This window comes from Populus trichocarpa, chromosome 14, assembly GCF_000002775.5.
Source record: "Populus trichocarpa isolate Nisqually-1 chromosome 14, P.trichocarpa_v4.1, whole genome shotgun sequence".
Classification (NCBI taxonomy): Eukaryota; Viridiplantae; Streptophyta; class Magnoliopsida; order Malpighiales; family Salicaceae; genus Populus; species Populus trichocarpa.
Window position 1 is genome coordinate 14173066 of NC_037298.2, and position 25992 is coordinate 14199057.

At 34.0% G+C, this 25992-nt stretch overlaps 3 protein-coding genes, 1 long non-coding RNA gene and 2 other non-coding genes across 12 annotated transcripts in view; all 6 read left to right on the top strand.

Annotated features, from left to right (window-relative positions):
• Positions 1-1127, top strand: LOC7463402 (uncharacterized). 3 transcript variants are annotated; one of them, XM_024584628.2, is made up of 3 exons: positions 1-150; positions 268-383; positions 708-1127. In XM_024584628.2, exons 2-3 carry the CDS (start codon positions 278-280, stop codon positions 857-859), a joined length of 258 nt encoding a protein of 85 aa, XP_024440396.1. In that variant the 5' UTR covers positions 1-150; positions 268-277; the 3' UTR covers positions 860-1127. The 3 variants fall into 3 exon arrangements, with proteins under 3 accessions (XP_024440396.1, XP_002320587.1, XP_006375615.1); XM_002320551.4 differs by having other exon boundaries at positions 2-150; positions 264-383; XM_006375553.3 differs by having other exon boundaries at positions 2-150; positions 276-383.
• Positions 95-4030, top strand: LOC7455671 (uncharacterized). The gene is made up of 6 exons (XM_052446728.1): positions 95-150; positions 302-383; positions 1162-1374; positions 1474-1986; positions 2571-2909; positions 3059-4030. Exons 4-6 carry the CDS (start codon positions 1699-1701, stop codon positions 3554-3556), a joined length of 1125 nt encoding a protein of 374 aa, XP_052302688.1. The 5' UTR covers positions 95-150; positions 302-383; positions 1162-1374; positions 1474-1698; the 3' UTR covers positions 3557-4030.
• Positions 4031-10853: 6823 nt separating this feature from the next.
• On the top strand, positions 10854-11854 carry LOC112324074 (uncharacterized). The gene is made up of 2 exons (XR_002977720.2): positions 10854-10972; positions 11084-11854. It is a non-coding gene; the product is annotated as an uncharacterized LOC112324074 (long non-coding RNA).
• Positions 11292-11379, top strand: LOC112324206 (small nucleolar RNA R16). Its single transcript, XR_002977954.1, has one exon. It is a non-coding gene; the product is annotated as a small nucleolar RNA R16 (small nucleolar RNA).
• LOC112324205 (small nucleolar RNA R16) lies at positions 11436-11519 on the top strand. Its single transcript, XR_002977953.1, has one exon. It is a non-coding gene; the product is annotated as a small nucleolar RNA R16 (small nucleolar RNA).
• Positions 11855-14592: 2738 nt separating the features above from the next.
• Positions 14593-25992, top strand: part of LOC7455672 (uncharacterized) — a 45444-nt gene continuing 34044 nt past the window's right edge. Inside the window, exons 1-3 of one of the 5 annotated variants that reach the window (XM_024585702.2) lie at positions 14598-15067; positions 15178-15405; positions 24178-24638. In XM_024585702.2, coding sequence (XP_024441470.1) covers positions 14786-15067; positions 15178-15405; positions 24178-24234 — 567 coding nt within the window. In that variant the 5' untranslated portion in view covers positions 14598-14785 and the 3' untranslated portion in view covers positions 24235-24638. Of the gene's footprint in view, positions 15068-15177; positions 15406-15809; positions 19594-24177; positions 24639-25992 lie in introns of those variants that run through there. The other 4 variants (XM_002320553.4, XM_052447022.1, XM_024585701.2 and 1 more) reach the window with 4 other exon arrangements.

Consider the following 25992-nt stretch of genomic DNA (forward strand, 5'->3'; position numbering starts at 1 on the left):
GAAGTTGGTTGTGCATCGTGAGACAAACGACGAGTTGTTGTTTTGGGTTGAGCAAATTCTAGATCCTCAGCCTATTCAGCTAAGTTGTCTAATCGACGGATCCACTCGACATCTGCGGCAGCTCCGGCGACTCCTCCCCCTGTACTTCTGGTAAGACTTCAATTTCTCTCGATCTTTCGGTGTCTCTATTTTTTGGTTAAATTTCTTTGTGTTCGGTGCCAAACCCTCCTTGCTTACCTGACATGGAAGCGTATTTAATTGAGGAAGAGGATCAGCTATGGTTCTCTCGTTTGGTTTGCAGGACTTCATTCTCCGAGCTCGAGTGCTGAAACTGTATAGGCAAGCACTAAGGACTACAAGGAGAGCACCTGGTGACGCTAGAGGTGAAGTTTATATTTTGTGATTGATTAATTTTTCTTGATGTTATCAATTTGATTAAGGATTTTACAGACTGCGGTTATATTCTCATTTGAAGGCTGTTATATTGTTCTTTCAACATTTTCTTTTTGGGTTTGTTACAAGCTTGATTTTCCGTTTTAATGGTTCATGCATCGTCATTATAGAAAAAGAAAATCAATTATTAAAATGACAACGATCATTTATAGAAAAAGGCTTCAATAGGGTCCGAAAAGTGCAACTCTTTACTGGGAGAAAAGTTCAGGCAACTATGAATTATAGCATTGTTTCAAATGTAATGGGTTTTACAGCTGACCTGAAACAAACAATTAGACAAGAGATGGAGAATAACCGGCATTGCAATGACAAGCAAAGGATTCGTTTTCTCATCAGTGAAGGATTAGAGAGATTAAAACGTCTGGACGAGATGCTCGATATGCAGGGACATTCCCAGTGGACATAACTGGGCACGTGTTGTGCAGATGATATTCTGTGTTTCAAGAAACTGTATTAAATTTGTCAGTTTTATGTTTTATAATTGATATTGTGTAACACATGAACAATAAAACCTTAATTGCTTGTTTTGATGCTTTCGCCTTTCGCAGTGGTGATTGCCAGAAAAATGCAGTGTCCGGGTTCAGGGCGAGTTTGCCTCTGCTTTTTTCTGTTTCTGAAAATGTATGTTCCTGCGTGGACTGCAAAATAGTATCTAAAGGTTGGCTTAATTAGAATTTGACTTTGCAATTTTATTTTCCTGATACAAAGGACGAAGAAAATAGTATTGAAGTGTTGTTCATCAATAATGTTTATGATGAAAAACAGAGCAGCATTTGTCATACGTTTCAGGAAGGCAACTGTTGTGCGGATTGATTCGTTAATTATGATCATGGCTTTGTACTTACGCTCGTTTATTATAAAAAGGAAAACCCTTACGGTTGGCAATTTGCAGTCAAGCCAGGAGTCAACCCAAAGATACAGGTTAGAAGATTTTGGTTGGCTAAAAGATTAGGGTCATGCTGATTCTACTCTCTCTCTCTCTTACTCCATATGTGTCATGCTGCAATTGGTGACATGTAGAAAGATGGAGGAAACATGAGAGACTAATCCAATGGCAAGGAGCCGTCTGTTCCGCCAACTACAAAATCAAACAAGCCCCTAAAATCGTGCACCCACGACACCTACGCGCAAGGAACACCTTAGACAAGAAAAAGACGCAGCCTTTCATCTCCCTCTCATTGCTCTTCAATCAATCATTTTCCTCCTTTTCTATTTTGTTGGTTGTGTTCTTTTGCATTGAGTTCTATGAGGAAGTTGTGTCCAAATTATGATAGGGAAGATGCACTTGACACCGTCTTGGAGGTTCCTATACCGGAAGAGATGTTCACAAAAATGGGCAACAATTCAGCTTCCCGTTGGCAAAACATGCGTGCATTGATGAATGCTCAAGCTGCTGCTGATAAATCAACCCATCTCCAATCTAAATCAAATACTGAATTTATAGCATTGCTTAAGCTTGTTGGCTCTCCTCTTATCCCTTTTCAGGCCCACCCTGACCAGCCACTCACTCGTCCTCTCAAAGATTGTTCCATTGTATGTATGACTCTTTCATTTTCCTCTTCAAGATTCTTTTCTGGCTTAATCTGAGCATGAAAATGGAAGGTACCTAATTAAGGGATATGACAATTTAAGGGGAAAAAAAGAGGAGTAAATGAAATTCATTGCTGGACTATATATATATTCGTATGATTTGAGAGATTATCTGAAAATCTTGCCGTGCTATAATGGCGTGCATGTTTTGTTATTTTGAAAACCTTCCCTGCAAATGTAAAGGTCCTATTCAGCGTGGCAGAGGAATAGCTGAAAACTGTTGAAATTTGGTGGATGAAATTGAGAACATTGGGATTTTTTTGCTTGTTATTAATTCACCTGTAGGCTATGGCGATAAGGCTATTTGCTTGCTTCGCATTTCACATTTGATATGGAAGAGAAAGAAACAATCAAAAGGGCAAAACCCTCAGCATTTTTTATTTTATGCTTCATGCTTAACTCAGAACATTAATTCTTCATTCTACTTTTTATTGATCAGTGAGGCTGATGAGGACGTATCTCAGCTCTTTCAACTAGAACTGGAAATGTGAGTCCTGGTTAATAACAGTATCTTATTTCATGAACAGGGAGCTTCTACCGCAAAATATATAGTACAACAATATATAGCAGCAATTGGAGGACCATTGGCGCTGAATTCAGTGAAGAGCATGTATGCAGTAGGGCAGGTTAAGATGGCTGCATCAGAAATGCACCAAGGTGATGACAGTGTGCACGCAGAAGGCAAGTCTGAGGTTGGTGGATTTGTACTATGGCAAAAAAACCCTGATTTATGGTACCTAGAACTAGTTGTTTCTGGTTACAAGGTTAGTGCAGGCAGTGATGGCAAGGTTGCTTGGAACCAGTCCTCTTCTCAGGCCTCTCATGCTAATAGAGGTCCTCCAAGACCCTTGCGGCGGTTCTTCCAGGTATAACCTTCTCTGAATGTTTTACTTTCTATTGACAAAATAATCGTTTTACGTAATCTAAAACTATTGATTTAATATCTTTTTGGTTGTATTGTTTCAAAATGTCAAATGCATTGAAGATGATTTTCTTTGTGATGTGATCTCAATAGGGATTGGATCCAAGGTGCACTGCCAACTTGTTCTTAGAAGCAGTAAGCATTACAGAGAAGAAAGTGAGCAATGAAGACTGCTTTGTAATCAAGCTCGAGACCGACTCGAACACCCTTAAAGCTCAAAGTTCTTCCAACACAGAAATTGTACACCATATAATATGGGGCTACTTCAGCCAAAGAACAGGACTCCTTGTCAAATTCGAGGATACGAAATTAGTGAAGATGAAACCGATTAAAGGAAATGATAATGTGTTTTGGGAGACAAGTATGGAGTCAGTGGTTGGAGATTATAGATATATTGAAGGCATCAATGTAGCACATAGTGGAAAGACTACAGCAACACTTCACAGATATGGAGCATCACATAATCATAAGAGGAAAATAGAGGAAACATGGATGATTGACGAAGTTGATTTTAATATATGTGGGTTGTCAATGGATTGTTTTTTACCTCCTGCTGATCTAAAGAGAGAACAGGAAGGAGGAGAGCAGTGACCAACTTACTTTCATTTTTTTTTTTTTTGGAATAGGGGAACAGAAATGTGAGTTAAAGATTGCAGGTTGAAGGGAAATTCCCTGTACATGTAGGAAAGTGGAAAATTTCTTATAGAGGAGAAGAGTGTTGGAAACAAGAGAGAAAAGTCTTGTTCTTGTTCAGAAAAACTATGTTTTTGTTTACACTTTGCTCGATGGAGGAATTCTTCCAACAATAAGGCGCAACCCCTCGTTTTCAACAACACACGCTATTACAATGGATAGCTATGCGCAATGCTTACGTTCCTTTCATATGGTAAGAATCTGGTCATCCGCGCGCTTTCTACCTGTCATAATGCACAGTAGCCCTCGTAAACCTCCAGTATTTTAGGAATATTCACCGTTCCGTACTGTATATATTTAAATTGAGACTTGAACTAATTGAAATATTCACCATTCCCTATTCTATACACTACCGGTTTGTTTAAAATTTTACCATCTCTTGTTTGGACAAGGAAGGGGAACGAAGGAGATATAAATTTTCTTTATTCGGATAGAAAAGTGAATGAAAGATAATAAATATTATTCATATGAATACCTTTTAGTTTAAGGTAAAGGATGAAGCTACAAATGAGATTCTGGACACGTATTTGTTTAAAGCATGGTTATAAAACTTATACCGGTATAATGGTTCAGCTCTTGATCTGGCTGCTTGAAGATTAGACTATTTTAAGTTGAAGAAAAAATAAAAAATAAAAACATAGTTGACCTAATAAAAAACTCGGGTTAATTCAATGTCCTAATTAATCCAAGTCTGATCAAGTCAAAACCCAACCATTAACCCATTAACACTTTTTTTTTGAAAAAAAATAGTCAAAACAATATTGTTTTGATTCTCTAAAAATAAAATTGTGTTAACCCGTAACTCGGGCTTTATCTTTTGTCAATCCTCGAGTCGGATTTTATAACTATGGTTTAAATAATAAATTTTATTTGAGAAAAAAAATTATAAAGTTATTTCATTCTTGTTATAGGATCAAATTTTTCATCAAAATTTCAATCCTAATGCGGCAGCATAATCATCCATTAAACTCAATCTTTCTTCACCAAATTCACTCTTGGTTTGCCTATATCCAAAGTGTTTCACTTATCCAAAATGTTTCCCCTAATCTCTTGTTTGTTATAGACAAGTAGAGACAACACGAGTAAATAAACAAAATCAAAAGCACAAATATTACATGAAAATCCCAACATTTATTAGCCTTTAATAAAGGAACAGTACACAAATATATCTTGTTTGTGCAATGCACAATCATTTGCATGCTACACAACCTTTGTCTTATTTATAATACAAAAATGTACAAAAGCTACAAAGAAACTACCTCCTAGGGGATCAAAACAAGTTCAGTTAGTTTTTTCTCAAAATAGTTAATTGTTGTGACTATCAACAACGACATAACATGTTGCAATTTCTTTTGATTTGCCGCCCAATAAACCATCATGCCAATCTTCCATACCATTGTGCAAGTATCGTTGTGCCATTACACATCTTAGACAGTCCCTCGTCCAAGTCAAAAGTTGTGTGAGCTATGAACCTGCTATTTACACGTATTATTATACACTGTTATCGAATCTATCATTGCCCATGCATGTTACCATCATCCTAATAGTGTTTTCATCGTGCGTCCTCATGCCTAGACCTATGACAAACCTTCCCCATTAAAAGAGTCTGACACCCTCATTGAAACATAAATGAGGTAGTCCTGCACTAAATCCTAAAATTAACACAAGTTAGTTCTCTCTCCCAAGAAACCTCCTAATCATTCTCCTATTTTACCAAGAACATAGTGTAGTGATTTTTCTTGTGTTGCCCAAGTCTTTGGCGATCCTTGCTCTTGATGATTCTATTGTCAAACTACTATAAATCGTCGGAAGAGCTCGTTGTGACTTACTTATTTATGGATCCTCTTTGTTTTCATGAAAAGGTTCTAAATAACTCATGAAAGGTTGGGTAAAGTTTCAACCGTTTTGAAAGCTTTAATCTATAAGCAATACCCTACCTTTTCCATTATCTCAAATGGTCCATCATTTCTCAACACCAATCATCAATGCCTTATATCCCCAACAATCTTTTTTCTAAATAGAAAGAGTTAATTTAAGCAACACCTTATCACCAACACTAAACTCTAAGGGTCTCTGTTTCTTATCTGCATACTTTTTTATACATTTGATTGCCTTACACCGTTGTTTTAAACCTGTTCAAACAACTTTTATCTTTCACTTGCAAACTTGTATGTGGTTGAGATTTTCCCATAAAACTTCAACACTGCTATTTCAATATGGTTTTAAGGCTGCACTCTCAACACTAACTCAAATGGGCTTGAATCTATCACGGATGATTTGTGAAGATTATAATAGAATTGTGCACGGTCCAGCAACTCTAATTAGTTTTGTTGCATGGTCGTTACATAATGCTTTAAGTATTACTCCAACAAAGCATTCACCCATTATATTTTCCCATATGATAGGGGATGATTCACAGTGAAAATATTTTGTCAAATGGGCTTGAATATGATTTGTAGAGATTATAACAAAAGTGACATAATCCAGCAGCTCTAGTTAGTTTTGTTGTGTGGTTGTTACATAATGCTTTAAGTATTCCTTCAACAACGCATCCACCCATTATTTTTTTTCTTGTTTGTTTGGGGATGATTCCCAGTGAAAAATTTTATCTCCTCCCCAACAAGCTAAACAATACAGTACATAACCTACCAGTAAATCACACATCACGATCACTAACAATGTTCGTAAAAAGTCCAAAATACCTCACCATATTTCTGTAAAATAACCCAACTGCAACTTCTATCATGGCTACAATGAACTTGTTTTTTTTTTTTTAAAAAAAAAGAAACTTTATCTTGTTGATATACTAGACACTTCTTGATGTAAAGCTCTACGTCTTATCCTATTTTCAACCAATAACAAGTTTTGGATAAAAGAGTCAGTGTCTTCTTGATGTAAACATTAAATTTTGGGGACTTAATTTTGTTGAAGACAGGGATGAAATTGAAGAAATAAAATGTTTAATGGTCAATTTGCATGAAACCAAAATCAAGGACCTTCTTGAAAAAGGCGCTGAAATTCAGGGGTGATATTGAAATTCGACGAGGTCAAAATTGCACCAAATCAAAAGTTTAGAGTCAATTAGGGGTGCAATTAAAATAAATGAAAAACCAAAGAACTAAATTGAACTTTAGCCAAATCTCTAAATTAAAACCCTAAAGACAAAACAACGTCATTTTAACCATTAAAAAAAATAGACGATAAGTCGTTTGGTTACTGTTCATCATATTCTTCTTTTTACTCGAAAAGGCTGCTTGGGTGGCTACCTTTTAAGAACATTTAATGCTTCATCTCTCAACCAAACCGAACAAACCCTACACCACTATGATGGCCTAACATTGTACTACACCCCATAATAGGTCTTGCCAGCTGATTACCCTTATAGCCTTACAGCGCCGCCGTAAATTGGCCAACCCAACCAGCATTAAGTAGTCATTTATCACAGACCATGATGGCACCTTTGAGCCAACAGTTGAGATCTTTTTCACTTGAATCAAGGGTCAAGATTTATCTTCAATAAAAATTCCAAAGAGCATTTAAAAAAAAATTATGGGTCCTTCGTATGTTTTTCAACTATTTTGCATAATATCAGGCTATAGATTTACAATGTAAGATATAGACCCGGTATTAAAAATACATCTTTTTCTTCGAAACTTAAAAAAATCTAAAAATTCAAATATAAACTTTCATATAAAAAAAATATGTTTGGTTTTCATGTATACGGTCAAGTCCTAAAGGTTTTTCATGTATATTTTCTAAAAAAAAGAAAATAAAATCATCTTTTCATCATATTTTAAAAAATGCAGAAATGGATATCATAAATGGTTTATGATTATCCATTAGGGTTTGTCCAAAATACAAAAAATCCCATTATAATTAGTTTGTCATTTGGAATGCTAGGTCTTAGCTATATTCAAGAAATAAATAAGTCTGGACCTTCGAACAGTTAGGATTTAACCCAATAAGATATAAACTTCCTTACGAAGGGAGATTTGTCTTGTACCTTAAACAAGACCAACAGATATGAACACGACTTAAAATAACAATCAAATAACAATGCAGGTAGAGTGCACTGGGGGTGATGCGTCTTCCCCATGCACAATTAGTCCCTCACCCGAACTCTCGCAGAACATTAGGTTTTTTAATGATCATAACACTAGGTGGCGACTCCTGAACTTATAATCATTCGACGTCATGCACATGACGAAAGGATGATGACTCCACTAGGGAGCGCCTTGTCTAGTTGGACTAAGCTTTACTCATTTGATTGTTTGCCTGTTTGTTTTGGTCTGTTTAATTTTATTCAACATGTATTTTTACATACTGCTCATGCATAAGCACGTCGGGTATGGATTAATGCCTTCATGCATTTTAATTTTTATGAATAAACCCAACACTAGGTTAGGTGGGGAGTAACGGTTTGTCTCGTGATTTTCTTAAAGTTTATATAATTTTAATTTTTATATTTATAATAACTTTCTTAAATTACATAAATCATATCAACATTAATATAATTATCAATTAATAGACATGATTTAATATAACTAGCTAAAGTATTAAGTGATGAATAGGTCTTTCATCACTTAATACCTATTAAGTGAGTTTGTTCAATAGGTCTTTCATTAATATAAATAAATAAATATATAGTAAGAGAATAACATGGCAATTGGATTTAATAGATTTGGGCTTAATTAAGTTCAAAATAAAATAGGGGTCTAGGATTAAATTTGAACACAAAACCAAAAACTTTTATATTTTATCTTTTTTTCAAAAAAAAAAAGTAAAAATGGGTGATTATTGCCATAATTTATAAATCACTTTAGTTATCAACCTTAAAAAAAAGAGGGAAATTAATATAGTTTACCTATTTTTTCACTTTGCCTCCATTCTTTTTAAAATTACATTTTACATCCTAAAGTTTATAAGTTCATAATATTTTATATCCTCACTCTAGTGTGAAAAAAGACTCAACAAAAAAGGTAAGATTCTTTATAAAATTGTTATTTTATATCAATTAATGACTAATGAGCCCTTTATTAAAAATCACAACTTTGCCATCATTTTGTTTTTTAAAAAAAAACACAGGTACCACCCTTACCCTTTTCTCTTGAATTGACTAGAGATTTTGGCCCCGTTTGTTTAACGAAAAATAATTTTCTAGAAACCACTTTCCGAACTTTCATGTGTTTGTTTGTCATTAGAAAAGTTGGACAATGAAAAACACTTTTCAGTCAAAGAAAAATTTGGCTTGGTTTCCAAGAAAGTATTTTCCTTTTATTTTGAGCGGAAAACACTTTTTAAAAGTTGTAAAAAATTTAGAAATTTAATGTTATTTGCTGATTATCAAATTTGGTCCTCAAACTTTTGATTGCTATATATTTTGTTTTGAATCTTTTTTTTTTCAATTTTATCCCTTAGAATTTGATTTAATTTGATTTTTATATCAACTTTGGTCCTTATTTTTATGATTGTTATTTGCTTTTCTCTTATTATTTTCTTAATTGAAATTTTTTATCTATAAGATTTGATCATCATTCTTTTTATTGATATTTATTTTATTTGAAATAATTTATAAAATTATAATTTTTTTAATTTTATCATCTTTCAACTTTTTTATCTGGTAGATTTGATATCTTTTATTTTTATTTTTATTTATTTTATTTGAGATAATTTATGAAATTAGATTTTTTTTCAATTTTATTCTTATTCAACTTTTTAATTTGTAAGATTTGTTCCTCATTATTTTAATAAACTTGAAAAAAAATATTTACAATTTATTTTCCAGTTCATTTTCCATAACATAACCAAACTTTGAAAAATATTTTATAATTTATTTTTCATAGTACTATCAAATATAAAAAAATAATTCACTTTTCAAATTTTTTTTTTCAAAAAAACTACTTTTAAAAAAAAAACTATTTCCCAGCAAACAAAGCATTTATCTCTTTAAATTTTAACAAAAAAGAAGTGTAAAATAAAATAAGAAGAAGAAGAAATGAAACCGAAACCCGGCCCACTAAACCTAAAAAAGAGAACCACATCATCGACCGATCTCTTCTCCTCGGTCGTCACAACATCTGTTGCCCACTCCTGCATTGAACCCACACCGAGTCGCAGTAAGCAGTGAATGAAAACTGGTTGCTTCCATTGACCGACTACTTTGTTGACTTCCATTGACTGTGCATACATTTTTGAACAATTTTGATATTGGCTGCTTCAAATTATGTATTCTAAACTTTGCAATTAAGTCACAATTATAGCTAATTTGTGAGATTTTGTAGTCTTAATTTTATGCTTTTGATGAATGAAAACTGGTGTTTATGGATCTGGTAACATAGTACCTATGAGACGAAGCACTCCTTTTCGACATGTCTATTCAGTTCCTATGAATGCAAATTATTATTACCACCTCTGTTCTTGAAGTTTATTTTTACACTTGCAAGACAACGAGGAGAGGACTGTATGTATTCCATTTGATTGAGGGCTATGATTCATAGCTTTTCTGGGGGGGGGGGGGGGTTGTTCGTGGATCTACTAAGAATAGGGAGGATATGCAGCTGTCGGTGGTTGATTTTGAAGCAGTTTGAGGAGATTAAAACTATGTTTGTGTTTTAAAATATTTTTTTTAAAAATTTAAATTTATAATATTTTTTTTGTTTTAAATTAATATTTTTTTGTGATTTTAGATCATTTTATTGCGTCGATGTCAAAAATAATTTTTTAAAAATAAAAAAAATATTATTTTAATGTATTTTTAAATAAAAAAACACTTTAAAAAATAATTACAACCATAGCTCTAATCAAGTAGGAAAAAAAGGGGGTTCTGATTGGTGATGGGAAGAATTGAGAAGAAGGGGATGACTGATGGTGGGTTGTGTGTGCAAATGAACAATTAATAATCTAGCAAAGCCAAATAATTAATTATTCGATTTTTTCGTATATTACATATTAGAGTAATTTAGTCATTCTATTTGATTTCAAGATTTTAGTTGACTGAGAATATAAAATATAATTCCTGAAAGAATAGCAGTGAAGTTAAAAAAAGCATAATTAAATCACATTTTTTTTGTAATTATATATATTAAAAATACAAAAAAAAAACAAAATCAACAAGGAGATTGCAATAATAATCTTATACATGGGCCGTGTTTAATAACACTTACAATGACCACCTATTCTAATAATGGGCCCAATCCCTCTCCTTCCGCAGTCCAATAAAAAGAGGCGTTCTTATAGAAAACCCTAATTCATGTAAAACCCCTATTTAAAGGCAGCAGCAACCTCAACGCTCTTACTCGCCGTCGCCCCTACTCGGTTCGTTCAATAACTTTCTTCCTTCTTTTCTAGTCTCTCTCTGCAGCTTCAATGCTCCTTTTTTTTTTTTTTTTTTATAATTTTAATCTCTGGATTGATTGTTTTCGATAGTGTAAGATCGATTAGAATTTGCTGCGTCTGTTTACCCACTTCTCGGGCAGCAAAAAATTGAAAGCTCGAGAAGTTAAAACGGATGCAAAGATCCAATAAGGTTGGCTTACCAGCCCATTGCATATTATTATCTTGCCTTGGTGTCAAATGGACCTACCTATATTTCTATCAATTTGTTTGATTTTCTTTGCATTTTTTTTTAAAAAAATTTGGCAATTGATGAGCAATATGTTTATCCTACACTCTGAATGAATTGTTGTGTTGAGCATAAACTCCGCTTATTATCTGATGCCAATACTTTCTTCTATTGCTTCTCTTTTTTATGATTATTTCTTGGTTTAGAAATAGTGATGAAGGCAAATGATGGAAAAAAATTCTTATCCTACACACTGAATTAAATGTGGACCAAAAACTCCGCTTATTATCTGATGCCTTTGTCAATCTTTATTAGAACTCTGTATTTTTTTTTAATTATGTATAAGTAGTGTGATTAAATGTTCATCGATGATGAGAAAAAGCAGACGGGCGGTCTGAATCTGATGCTGTGTTGATTGTCTGCAGAATTTCCTCTGAGATTATTTGCAATTGTTTCTTGTTTGTTCTACTTTTATCTTGATTTGCAATATATCAGAATTTCCTCTGATTTATCTCCTCACGTTGTGTTGGTAGAGAGATTTTAAATGTTTGATGCTACTTTTTATTCTCCTGCAGTGATGAAGTTGCTTCAATTATGTCTGGACTTATGAAAATTGTCTATGATTTTACATGCAACCTTCTGAGCCGATCATATGTTTCCCGGCTTTATTTTTTTCCTCTGGCCTGCAAATCTCCATTTTATCACTTCTGCTAAAAATAAAATAAAATAAATTCTCAATTAAACTAAATAAAAAATATATAAAATTTAATTTTTAATTAATGTAATATATAAATAATGATATTGTGAAAAAAGAAAAAATGTTCAAATAAATTAAAACATATTATAAAGTGTAATACCTATTAAACTCAACTCATTATTCAAGAATTAAAAAAAATGAACATTGAAAAAAAGAGGATGTATTTTGTCATTTTATTAAATAAAGTAAATGCAAAGATAAATATAAGTAAATGCAAAGATAAATAATCTGAAAACTCTCGAAAAAAACTCCAAAAAAAAAAAACTAAATAAAACCATGATCTCGTATTAGTATTAATATTAATATTTTAGTATTGTAAAATTAAACTTATCAAAATTGGACTTAAGAATCCATTTATTTTTAATATGATGATATTAACATCATAGAGTTTACAAATCCTTTAATTTAAATATTTCATTTTTACTGTATTTGTAGCAAATATTAAAATTATATACACGAATGAAAATTTCATCATCATGTTTTATTGAATTTTTACTGTTTTAAGCTTTTAATTGTACGTGGGGTGAATAAAAATTAAAAATATAGGCATGATTAGAAATTTCATGATGAATCTCTAATAATAGTAGACAATTGTGTGCATCTTTTCGTCTAAATTTTTTTTATTATCTGAATTTTAACAATTTACTTTTGATGACCTGTTTTAAAGAGTTTAGAGTGTTTTGATATTCAAAATGAAGTGATTATCTCTCTCTTTTATTTTTTAAGGGTGCTAGAAACTAAAATCTAGATTTTAGATTTAGATTTAATCTGAGTCATAAGTTTCTACCTTGCTAGAGTTTTTAATCCTTGGAACAAAGCTTTGGCTTCGATATAAATGCAATTTTAGTTCCAATTAACTTCCTATTTTTAATATGTTTTGAGCGCCTAACCTTTTATTTTATTTATTAAAGTTTTAACCTTTAATTATTATTCTTTGAAGATATTATAATTTTAGTACCCAACCTTTTATTTTTATCTTATTTAAGTATCTAACCTTTTATTTTACCTCCTTGAGTGATTAAAATTTGATTTATGCTCTATTACTCACATGAGACTGTGTTACATGCTGACATGATTAATATCAACTAACATGCGGTCGTTTTATACTAAAATGTAGCAAATTCTCACTTGAAGATTATTGAGAAAAAATATAAAAATATAAATTGTATAGAAGAAAAGGGTATGTTTAGTGATATCTTTTTTTGAGCTGCTTGTCACAAAACCAAACGGGGGTGATGAAAAATGTCTTCGGAATAAGGAACTTCTTGAGAATTTATTAATTTTTTTTTTATTAAAGTTGGTCTTCAGGCCAACTTTCGCGTATCTCGACTAATTTCACGGGTCCTGAAGTTAACGACTATGCAAGCCTCCAGTGGTCATCGTATTAACAATCACATGGCTCGAACCTGAAACCACATAGAGAACAAACCTTTTAATCTCAAGCTCTTACCACTAGATCACTTATTAATTTGAATGTCCAGGTGATGTAATATTGATGTTATTTTTAAAAGAAATTGCTATTTTCTCAATAAAATTTAAATTATTATATAAAATTTAAAAATATAATGAAATTGACACTCCTTGGATGATTAATTAATTAATTAATTAATTAATATTTATCAATAGAAACTGGTAGCATAACATGTTTTCCCATGCTAAGCTAGACGGTAGTCATGATATGCAAAAGAAATCCTATCAAACGGTTCTCTTTAGAAAGTTTTAATGAGTTTTTTTAACATTTGTTATTTAAATATTTTATTTGATTTAGTTATTTCATCAGCGGTATTATTATTTATTAAAATTTTTTTTTTATTGAGGAGCCCAGTTTGTCAACAAACGCCTAATCCAGGTGGAGAAATAGTCAAGTCCTCATGAAACTTCTCTAAAATACCATTGGAGCAATAGCCCACTAGAATTATTTTTTTTGTTTTTGAAAATTAACATACTTTGATAAAGGTTTTGGAAAAATAATATAAGATGAAAAATATTTAGGAAATTATATAATCATATTTTTTAATATCAGTTTTGTACACAATTGTTATTAGTTATTTAGTCAAAAACAAAATGTATATTTTATAGAAATTAATTAACTTGAACAAAAGTATTCAAAATTTATGGAGATAGATTCAAAATTTAATGACCAAGAAAGGTGTGGAGTGAAAAATAAATACAAGAAAAAAAAAGGAAAAGAAAGAATGTGTCACTAGGACACATTTGGGTTATGTTTTTTACACTTTCATTACAGATAGAGAGATCTCGACTAAATGATTATAATGACACCTTAAACCATCAAATAAGATCGTAATTAACCATGAAAAAACCCTTAACCAGTTACGATTTTATTTGATGGTCTTTTAATATATTGTTAAAATCATCTTGTTGAGATTTTTTTATCGGTACTAGATATGTCAAAAACTGAGTCTTGCTATGCTTCAAATGACCTATTTTTTCTTTTTTTTTTGGTTGATTTTTATAAAATTGGAGTTAATTTTTGTAAAGATTAATTAATTTGAATAAAACTTGAATTTTGAAGTGATTGTTACTCTCATCGGCTATTCTTAATAAGTTATATTTCAATGCTGTTATTTTTCTAATATTTTTCTACACCAAAAATCAAAACACAAACGCTGTGGGATCCACTTGGTGGGTAGTTGCTGTCTGAATGCTAGGCCAAATTCCCCCTCACATTTACACCGCTTGTGACTGGCCACCTACTCAGTAGTACCAAGAACATCACCTAAATAATTCTCTCCACTCCACCAGCTCCCTCTCAAGCGTAACAGTGCTTGTGAACTAAACTACACAGAAAATGAACGAAGATGATGCACCGACAGTCATAACAATACCTTCAACAGTCACCTCCACCTCCACCCCAACCACCACCACCACCACAACAGTAGTAAAGAGAGAAAGCTCAGAATCTAGTCTACTATGTAAGACTCGTTACAAATTCTGGGTCTTATCTGCAATCCTCCTCCTTGCTTTCTGGTCCATGTTCACTGGCTCTATTACTCTCAAATGGTCCACTGGTGACCTCTCACAACACCCTGACAACCTCGGCTTCCAAACTCAAGATGATGTCGACATTCTCGTATGTGATCTTGTTCATTGATTTCATGTCTCTTTCTTTGAAAATACAAACAACAAAAGATTTAGCATTTGATTTGTTCTATGGGGTTGATTACTGAACATGTATAATAGGAAGTGGAGGAGAAGAAGAAACTGGTGTGGCGCATGTGGGACGTGTACACGCATAGCAGTAGGGGTACAAGATTGCCTCGATTTTGGGAACGGGCTTTTCAAGCTGCTTATGAGGCTTTAGCAAGTGATGTGACTGCTGTTCGAGATGCTGCTGTTTATGAGATTGCCAAGCTTTCTATTAGCTCCACCATCAATCTTGATGACCCTTTTCCTGTTCAATCTACAACGGTAAGCAATTCCTTGTTGCTACTTGCTGCTGCATAATTGATCAGATTATATTATTGGAGGGTGTGTTTCTTTGGCTTAACTTGCTCTTGATGCCATTAGTTTTTGGCTGTTGCTTTTAGTGCTGGAAAGGGGATTCCATGGCCATTGCTTTTCAAAAAAAGATATATTTTTTTTTCTTGTTATTCTCTGGCCATTCTTTTTTTAAAATGTTATTTTGTTCATGTTTTCCTAATTAATTAAGATTCAAGAAGCATATGATCACATCTGGTCTATCTTCATATAATTGGCAAAAATCTAAATTAACTGAACTTTTGATTGGAAATTATTATTCAAGAAGCATATGAACATCTGGTTCATAGATAATGTTCCAATCGTTTCGTGTTTGTTTTTTGTTGGAATGCTAGCCGAAGGAGAAAATATCTCAAGTTAGCAACGGAAAGTACTGAGGAAGTCTAGCCAATGGTATTTTTCTCTTGCTATCGCTGAAACTTCTTTCGGCCTGCTTGAAGCTTGGCAGATGAAAAAAATAAATATCATTTTTCATCTGCAGTCAGATTGAAAGAGATCAGTTGTTACATGCAAGCTCCTCCTCCTTTTTTCATTGAGAATTCTGACCGGTAATGTTCTGATAGTTGCCCATTGAAAGCTAAGCAGACTGACACAATATTTAACATGATTCGATAAATTGTCTACATCTACGGGAGTAGTCTATATTATTAGAGATATAGAAAGAATACAACATACGGAAGATGATCACATCCATTCAACTCGACTCCTATCTCTTATTGCTGAATAAGGCAGCAGGGCTACTGCTGACAACCCTTCTTTCTTTCTCTCTTTTGTAGTTCTACTACTGGACTCTTTTTTTTGTGCTGTACTCTTGGTGCCTATTTATAGGCTTCAATGACAGCTCCTGCTACACTTGTCAACAATGGTGACTACTCATTGTTAATGGTTGGTGCAACTTCTTTTGACATTAGCAGCTGCCACTAACAACCCACCATTGTAGCCTTCTTCTTTTACAATGTCAATAGGCTGCAAATATTGCACCACCAACCCTATTTGACTCTCACAAGTTAGTCTTTTTTCTTTGACAATGGCAACCATCTTCTTCTAGAGGATAGACTGCAGATGCTGGCACATAAGTGACAATATCCCAACAATCTCTCTTAATAATTCACCATTTATGTGGGCAATTGTCTTCTTACTTCTTCATCTACACCGACCACCATAATGACCTACAAATGCCTTCTGATCGGGCAATCTCTCTTAATAATTCACTACCACCACTTTCGGTCTCAATCTCAACGATCGAATCATACCATTGCATCCGAAACGATCAAATTAGCTGAAAACAAGTCTGAAATCGTCCAAATCACGTTTCAGACGACTAAGATTTGATCAACACAATTCTGGCCTGATGAACAACCCAGATTCAATCTCAAATCCGGTTGCACGTAGGATCAGTTACATTGGATCCTATACCTCAGCTCACAGCTTGGCTCACGACCGATGACGTGGCAGGTGGGTCTACTGTGCTGACGTGTCAGCTGACTAGGCGCTAACATGGCATACCAACTGTGTATGCTGACGCCATGCTGACATCATCCTCATTCGGGTTAGTCACGTGGGTCGGGTCAGCCCATCCGGACGAAGAAGACGCATGGCACACGTGGGGCGCGTCGGCGCTGGCGGGCATACGCCTCGCCAGCGCGTGATGGCGCATGCATCCATTTCTGATTTTTAAATGTTGCGCTGTTTTCACCAGTGTGCTCGTCTCTTCCTTCTCTACACAGTGGTATGGTCAAAACATCATTTTGACAATTTTTATTTTTGGGTAAAAATCAAACACCACTCTCAAAAGGAAATATCTATTTCCGAGTGTGACAATCATTATCTGAGTATTTCAATGTGATCACAAGCTCACCACTCTTCCAAGAGTCTACTCATCCCGGAGTTGTGTCTGCCCTCTGTTCCACCCTAGGAACCACGACTTACTTCTCTGTGAGTTTCTCGCTCTTAGTCATAAGAGTCTAGGTAGCTCTCCACCTTTAACCATGGGGGCAACTCATTAAAGATTGATCCATATCTATCTTTATACTCATCATAGCCACTTCATTGGCTATCCATACACATGTCCACTCATATCTTGCCATCACATTGGCTTTGAGGCGTTCTGTAATTGGGCTCCTATCATGACCCTCACACCTTCTCTTGAGGTGTCCACTCATATCATAGCCATCATATTTCTAAGGTGTCTTCGCCTTTCATAGGCGGTCTCGTCCTCCTACAGCTGAGATGCTTCAAAGTTACTCTAAAATTCTCTACCACTATGTGGACTATAAGAGAGTTAACTGCCACTGATCACATAGAAAGAGAGTTGCGGTACACTCCTCGCAATCCTCCATCTCGATTTCTATGTTTGGAGCTTCTACGCCTTTCTGCTTGATAACTCTACCCACACCAACTCTTTTTTGGTGTCTTCGCCTTTCATTATAGGCAGTCGCATTTTATCACAGGCGTTTGCACCCCCTCAATTAGGTGCCTCTGCAACAGCTCTCTTTCCATTCTTGCATGCATTGGAAAGGTCTTCGCCTGTTGTCCTCATTAAGAGCACAAGAGACTTCCTGTTGTACACAACTTTTCACACAGTCTCTGCTCTAAGCTTCATTTGAGAACTCTTCTTCTCTTTGCACTTGTTGTCTCATTACATTACCTCGTTGGATCACAGGTACTCCTGCACAATCTTCGTGTGCCATCGTGCAATTTCTGTTCTTTAGATTCTCCCTATTCTTTGCTTTTATGTTTGACAGCAGCTCATCCTATCACAACACCTATCCAAGTCAAAATATGGTGTCAATCTTTATCCCCTTGCTGTATTTCTCTTCCATTATTAGGGTCTTCATCAATTCTACCCTCGAGAAATCACCACTCCATCAGATCCTTGAACATACAGAACTCAATTGTTCCCTTGTGCCGTCGTCTTGCTAGACTTTAACCGTTTCATTACAAACTGCTATATATACGAAAATAGTATTGTATGGATATTCCTTCCACTAAGCAAGTTCCCAGGAAAGATTGAAGGGGTCACACTGATCCCGCTTAAAACTCAATCTCCTAAACAGAACTTCGTAGGCCATATCTATCCATCGTACTGTCTTTCCATATATACAACCATTTGCTAGCTTTGTTGCGGCCTTCCTTTACAAGTGATCTGAAATATCCTGGTTTTATACTTGATTTCTCAACATCTGGCGAGACTACTAGTGCTTAGATTCGTCAAGATTGGTCTTCGTCAATTTTCACTCTACACCTCTAATTGTCCACATGATCGAGTGTCCAGAGTGTCCTAATTTTGCCTTCCTTCAAGGGAATTAAAATATCCCACTTAGCAGTTCAACACACAAATGGTTGGAATATTGCCACTTATATTGTAACATCTGCAGCCCATCCTCTAGAAGAAGATGGTTGTCATTGTCAAAGAAAGAAGGCCAACTTGTGAGAGTCAAAGAGGGCTGCTGATGCAGCATTTGTAGCCTATTGACATTGTCAAAGAAGGAGGCTACAATGGTGGGTTGTTGGTGGCAACTGCTAATGTCAAAAGAAGTTGCACCAACCATTAACAAAGAGTAGCCACCATTGTTGACAAATGTAGCAAGAGCTGTCATTGAAGCCTATAAATAGGCACCAAGAGTGCAGCACAAAAAAGGAGAGAGTCTAGTAGTAGAGCTATAAAAGAGAGAAGAAGAGAGAAAGAAAGAAGGGCTGCCTTATGCAGCAGCTGCCTTATGCAACAATGAGAGATAGGAGTTGAGTGGATGTGATTCTCCTCTGTCTCTAATAATATAGACTACTCCCGTGGATATAGGCGATTTGCCGAACCACGTTAAATATTGTGTCAGTGTGCTTAGCCTTCTTTGGGCAATGATCATGAACACCACCGATCCACAGGGGGAGAAATCCCCAACACTTCTCTCATCCTCCATCAATCTTCCCAAATGACCTTTCTCATCAAGAATGCAAAGCTGAACAAATCAATATATAGGATAAATTTCCTTATGAAAATAAAAGTTGTATGTATATTTGAAGTACATGTGTAAATTACTATACGTTATTTAACTTCTTCTTCTTTTAATTTGTCATGCTATAACCAAACCATGAAATAAAATTTCATGATACTTTCATCAATGCTGAAATGCTGAGGTTTACTTGGTCTAGAAATCTACATTATTTTTAGTTTTAGTGGAGGAAATATGGAGTATTATGCAACCCGGAATTGCCTTATCCCTTAATTTTGTCAGGAACCAAACACAAGCCTATACTTCCTTACAAAACCCGGCCATAGTACATTAATAATTGGAAGCTTAGTTTTGACGTGCCTAACAAGCTCGAGTTATCTATCAAGAATTGAACTCTTCCACTCCAAGTGAATAAATATTTCAAATATAATATTATAGCTAACATTTTCACGAAGTAGCATATCTTTGACTAATGAACTTCAAATTTTAGTTTATGATGTGCGCATGCTAAAGAAAACTCCATGTTTAATGTTATACTTTTTATTTCTATGAAGTCCACCTGTAATTCCTCCATACATTTTTTTTTTAGCTTGACCTCATCATCATCTGTGACTTCCAATTCTTCAACCTTTAAATATAAAGAAACTTAAAGGTAATATTTGAAAATATTTTTAAGAGAATTGTCAAAAATTACAATGTTGTTGTTTGTAAGATTTTAATCCATGACTAAAAAATCATCGTTTGCCACTAGCTTCTCCAACTTAAGATCAAAGGATTGAAATTGTTCATCGACAACCTCTTTAATCTCATTTATCTTCAACATGATTAGATAACTTTGAAATTTTGTATTCATCAAACTCCTCCATGTTTTTCTTCGTTGTTTGAGAATGTTGAACATAAGGCAAATAATAATAATATATTAAATTATCTACTCAATATAAAATCTCTTCATAATCATTTTTATAAACTTCAAAATTAATGATTGTCTCAAATCTTGCCAAGATGAAACTAAAGACATAATAATACGAGTTCTATAGTCTAGAAATTCAAATCATCATTCTCTAGTACCACAAGAAAATTTGTGTACGATATGTCCCTACTTTTTAGCAAGTTACTCTCCTCTTCATGATCCCTATTTGCGATACCCATTAGCCGAGCTAAATCTATTATGGTTTGCTCCAAACAATCTATTTTTTGCTCCTGAGCTCGCACAGCGTTCCAAAAAGCCTCCACTCATACATAACGAAGTGGGTTGCTACCGTCTTCGTCTATCAAAGAGGTCAACTTGCTTTGATACCAATTGATGCGGCATATAGTATGGTTAATAGTTAGGGTTCTCAAGCTCAAAAGTTACAGACCTAAGCTATACATAAATTTAGAGAAAACTCTGTTTTATTAAAAGTCTTAATAATAATGTTTTTTACAAAATAAACTAGATACCTCTATTTACATTAGTCTTAAATCTTTAATGAGAAATGATTTCTAATTAAAACTTATATAATTAATAGAATTCATTTAGCATTAGGATTCTTAAATAGTAAAATACTAATTAAATTAAAAGTTTTAAGCTAAATAGAAAAAAAACCCAAATACAATAAAGAAAATAAAGATAATCTCGCACAGTAACTCGTGAGCCTTATTTGAATGACTTGTTGATTTCTAATATTTTATTTTTTGATATTTTAACTAAATATGAAATAAGACCTTCATAATTTTCTGTTAAAATTTTAATTTGATCCAACAATATGTGTAACATCCTGGCTTTTCAAGCCCAAAACAACAGTAATTTTTTTTTTGTACTTGACACACATCGTGTCGGTAATCGGAAAACATGTTCTCTTCACATCATCAATATACAATCCATACATCAATACACAATCAACATTTCATTTAAAAGTAAATCTTACATAAACTTATAATATTATGTTTGCATGTAGAAGTTCGCATTTAAAATATACATGCATAGACATGAGTTTGTATTCTATCCTACAAATAGTCTTCACGAATTTAATCTAAAAGGATTTAATAATAGTTATACATTCAGTACATTGATTCATATAAAAAACATCATGATTTAGAATGCAACTACATGATTCTTTGCAAAAGTAGGTTCTCGTGTATTGGGTTTTCTAGGCACCTTGTTGGTATGACGTCCCTACTGCAGTACAAAACATTTACAAGAATATAATTACTTAATAATAATAAGAAAACGGTCTGGCAGTTTAATGAAGCATTAACATTATCTCATGTTTGAAGCGTGACATTTGTAGTTTCTTCATGTTCTTGGTATACATAACTTGCAGTACATATATATGTAACCATTTTTACAATCAGCCATAATCTTAAATCCGGCCATTATCTTAAGACATCATTTGTCGAGGTTAACTGTTCACTCACCCCAGCCATCCCCTTCGAATGCCATCAGCCAAAGCTAATCAACCGTTTGTCTCGGTCGTCCATTCGGATGCTCTTAGCCAAAGCTAATCATTCATTTGTCCCGGTCATCTATTCAGATGCCATTAGCCAAAGTTAATCAATTGTTTAATCATTCATTTGTCCCGGTCATCCATTCGGATGCCGTTTGTCCCGGCAATCCCTTCGGATGCCATTGCCATTAGCCAAAGTTAATCATCCATTTGTCCCGGTCATCCATTCGGATGCCATTAGCCAACACTAATCATTCATTTGTCCCAGTCATCCATTCGGATGCCATTAGCCAAAGCTAATCAATTGTTTGTCCCAGTCATCCCTTCGGATGCAATTAGCCAAAACTAATCATTCATTTGTCCCGGCCATCCTTTCGGATGCCATTAGCTAAAGCTAATCATTCGTTTGTTCCGGTTATCCCTTCGGATGCCATTAGCCGAAGTTAATCAATTGTTTGTCCCGGTCATCCATTCGGATGCAATTAGCCGAAGCTAATCATTCATTTGTCCCCATCATCCCTTCTGATGCCATTAGCCGAAACTAATCAATTGTTTGTCCCGGTCATCCCTTCGGATGCATAGCCACAACTAATCATTTATTTTTCCCGGCCATCCCTTCGGATGCCATTAGTCAAAGCTAATCTGTTAACATTTAAGCATTTGACAGTCTGATATCTGAATTAACACAATACAGTAACATTCATGATAAAATATTTTCATTATTCAATATTATTTAAAAGGAAGGTGAAAGTCACCTACCTGCAGTAGAAGCTCTACTCGTGCTTCCCTGTTGCTGCTGTTGCACCACACCGGTGGTCCCTCCTGCAGTCACAGACTCATCTCATAAATTTTTCTCATTCAAGGATATGTTTTATAATAATCATATCAATAGCTAATAAATCTTTCTTTCAATCATTTCTTTCTCTATATCTTATGTTTTTCTCATTACACCCATTAATGTTGTCATCCTTTATTCAACCATAGTTATCATTCCTTCAGGCCGATATTACAGAGAATCCATATTCATCCATTACTCATATGTTACTTTCTATGCATGTTTATTTTCTCATAATAACATACATACATATATCATGTATATTTTCAGAGTTAGTATTTCAATGTGAAAGTGTTCGTATGACTCAATTCTTTTATATAATAGTATTCACGTGAAAGTCTACTGTTACTGTCTAACTTTGAACTGTTACTGTCCAATTTCCAATTGTTACTATCCAACTGTTACTGTTTAGACAATTAAATTGTTAGTGTCTACACATTGGACTGTTACTGTCCAACTGTTACTGTCTAGACATTTGAACTGTTACTGTCTACACATTGAACTATTACTGTCCAACTGTTACTGTCTAACTTTGAACTGTTACTGTCTAGAAAGTTTAAACTGTTACTGTCCACACATTAAACTGTTACTGTCCACACATTGGATTGTTCCTGTCGAACTGTTACTGTCTAACTTTGAATTGTTACTGTCTAGACATTTGAACTGTTACTGTCTACACATTGAACTGTTACTGTCCAAACACTCATCATATTTTTAACTATATATAGAGTTATAGAACTCTGTTTCAAGTGAGATTAGTCTCGTTGGAAAGCTAATACATGAGGCTACAAGTTCTCTGAAGGAAGGAGAACTCAGTTCTGCCTCTGAGATAGTCAAAATTGCTCATCAACAAACATTACCCTACAAGGTCTGTTAGGACCCAATCTCGGTTGATGACCCATAGCTGGGGTTCTACAGCTCCATATTGAGCAAGACCAATTTCCTTAGTTAGCTAACATCCAAAACTACAATTACTATGAAGAAACTTGATCCTAATTCTCTCATCCTTCTACTCGAATTCTCTTCAAAAGTCAGGAGACGATTCTGTCCAGATTCATCAGCCTTTCCATTTACACACAACATCCACAATTTAACTTTTTCTCTTTTATCTCAATCCCTAGCCATATCACATATCGTTTAAGAGTATATATATATAAAAAATCTTTATAAGAGTCAATTTATCTTATTTATTTCAATCTTCCTTCTTTAACGTCAAAATAAAACATTCTTATCGATTTTACAAACTTTCTGAACAATATTCTTCTAAACACAATCCTTGACAACAGTTTCAATCAACCATAAATAACAAACGAATAATATTCCAAACAATCCATACTGTCAAGTTATAATGCATTATTACGAGTATAACATACCAAATATTAACTTCATCAAATGGTGAAATTTCCACAAATATGGGTTTAACCGAACTGACCTCAAACTTGCAGACCTACTGTGCGAGATACAAAACTTCTATACCGATTGTTTATTTCAGATCTCCACCGTTCAGAATCTAGACAGAATCAAGAAGAATAACATATCCAAATTATAGCCTAATCCAACGGTGGCCGAAGGAGAAAACAGACAGTAAAGAAGACTGTCCAGAAGTGTATTTTCCCTGATATTTTCCTCCCTCGATATCTCTCAAACGGCGACTGATATAGAAAATCCCTTCGGTGACAATGTACATGACATGGATGGGAACAACATATCCGAATATTGTTCTGATCCAATGGTGGAAGGTGGAGTTATAGGTGTCGGATGTTCTGCCATCAATGTCTTCTCTCCAGTCTCTCTCTAAACTCTTTCTTACTCTTGCCCCCCCTCCAAGAGAGAAAATAAAATGATATTTATAGTTCTAACATCTTGTTAATTGTACATTTATCCACACCCTTTTTTATCATTTGTACATAAACTCTCAACCTTCTGTTATTTGAATATTAACCTCTCTTGATCTTATGTATTCATTTTGTCCTCACAAATGTTTTTCTTTTCAATAATTTAGTACTATATTCACTTTTCATTTCATTAATTTCACTATTTTTATCTTCATTTAGGTTTCTTTAATTTAATTTAACCCATTTTACTATTGGTTAAATTTCTCATCTTTTAAATACCTAGAAAAACTATAACTGAGGGTTTACATTTTTCCCTCCTTATAAAATTTCGTTCTCGAAATTTAAGATTCATACCTATCTATGAAGCAATTTCTGCATTCTTTTTCATCATTTCAGACTCCCGAATCCAAGTTTCTTTTGCAATATGGAAACTCTTTCATAATTTTATTATTATTATTATTATTATTATTTTCCGGAAACACTCATGACACCAACATTGGTGTACATATGGAAACTCTTTCATAATTCTCTTCATTCTTAACCATGTGCTCTCATCATTCTCTTACAACTATGACACAATTCAGTTCTAATTATTATCAAATGTAAATAACAAAGACAACCCAATCACATATAAAAAAAACCAAAGAACAACTACAATAATTTTTACATAGTTAAAGAGCAAAACACCTACCTAAAGCTCCAGGTGTTCGAGCTCGCTCCACTATGGTTCCAGCCACGAATGCTCCTCCTATAAATATAAGGAAGGTATGCTTACAATATTCATATCCAGAATTGTAACATGTATATAATTTCATTGTCACGTTACATATTTCAACACTATATATACAATTAGAATTAAGGGGTAAAATCAGGGCTGTAATTCTATAGTTAGATACCCTCTTGCACAATTATTCTGTTTGCACAAACACAGGTTTGCCCACTATTACGGAACTTTGTTGCAAGCTGCAATGATATGAAATGATTTGATAAGATTACCACCACCATGATAGTACCTCCCAATAATGAATGCAAAATAAAAACACATTTTCAAAATCCTGAATCAAAGCCCCTACAGTAATATGCTGTCCTGAAATCAGTAAATCAAATAGCTTCACCAATGTAATTCACACAATTAATTATACAAGATTTATAACATTCCATGCTCTTCCTCTTTTATTTCAAATGTAACCAGCATTGTTGTTTTTTTTTTCTTCCATCCTTCATTATTTTGCATCATTATCAATCCATCCTAACACAATGTATCAATTTCAACAATTTCACATTTTTCCGTAAATTCTCTCCTAAGAACCTTAATTCAAGAAATCTAAGAACAATGCATTAATCTATTTCTTTTCACCCAAACTTGTTTAAACAACTTAGAACTCATTACCCAACACTAAAATGAACTTCGAAAGCTAACCTGGTGATGTTTTTCCTCCCCTTCAATTTTTCTTCTTTGCCATGACTTACGA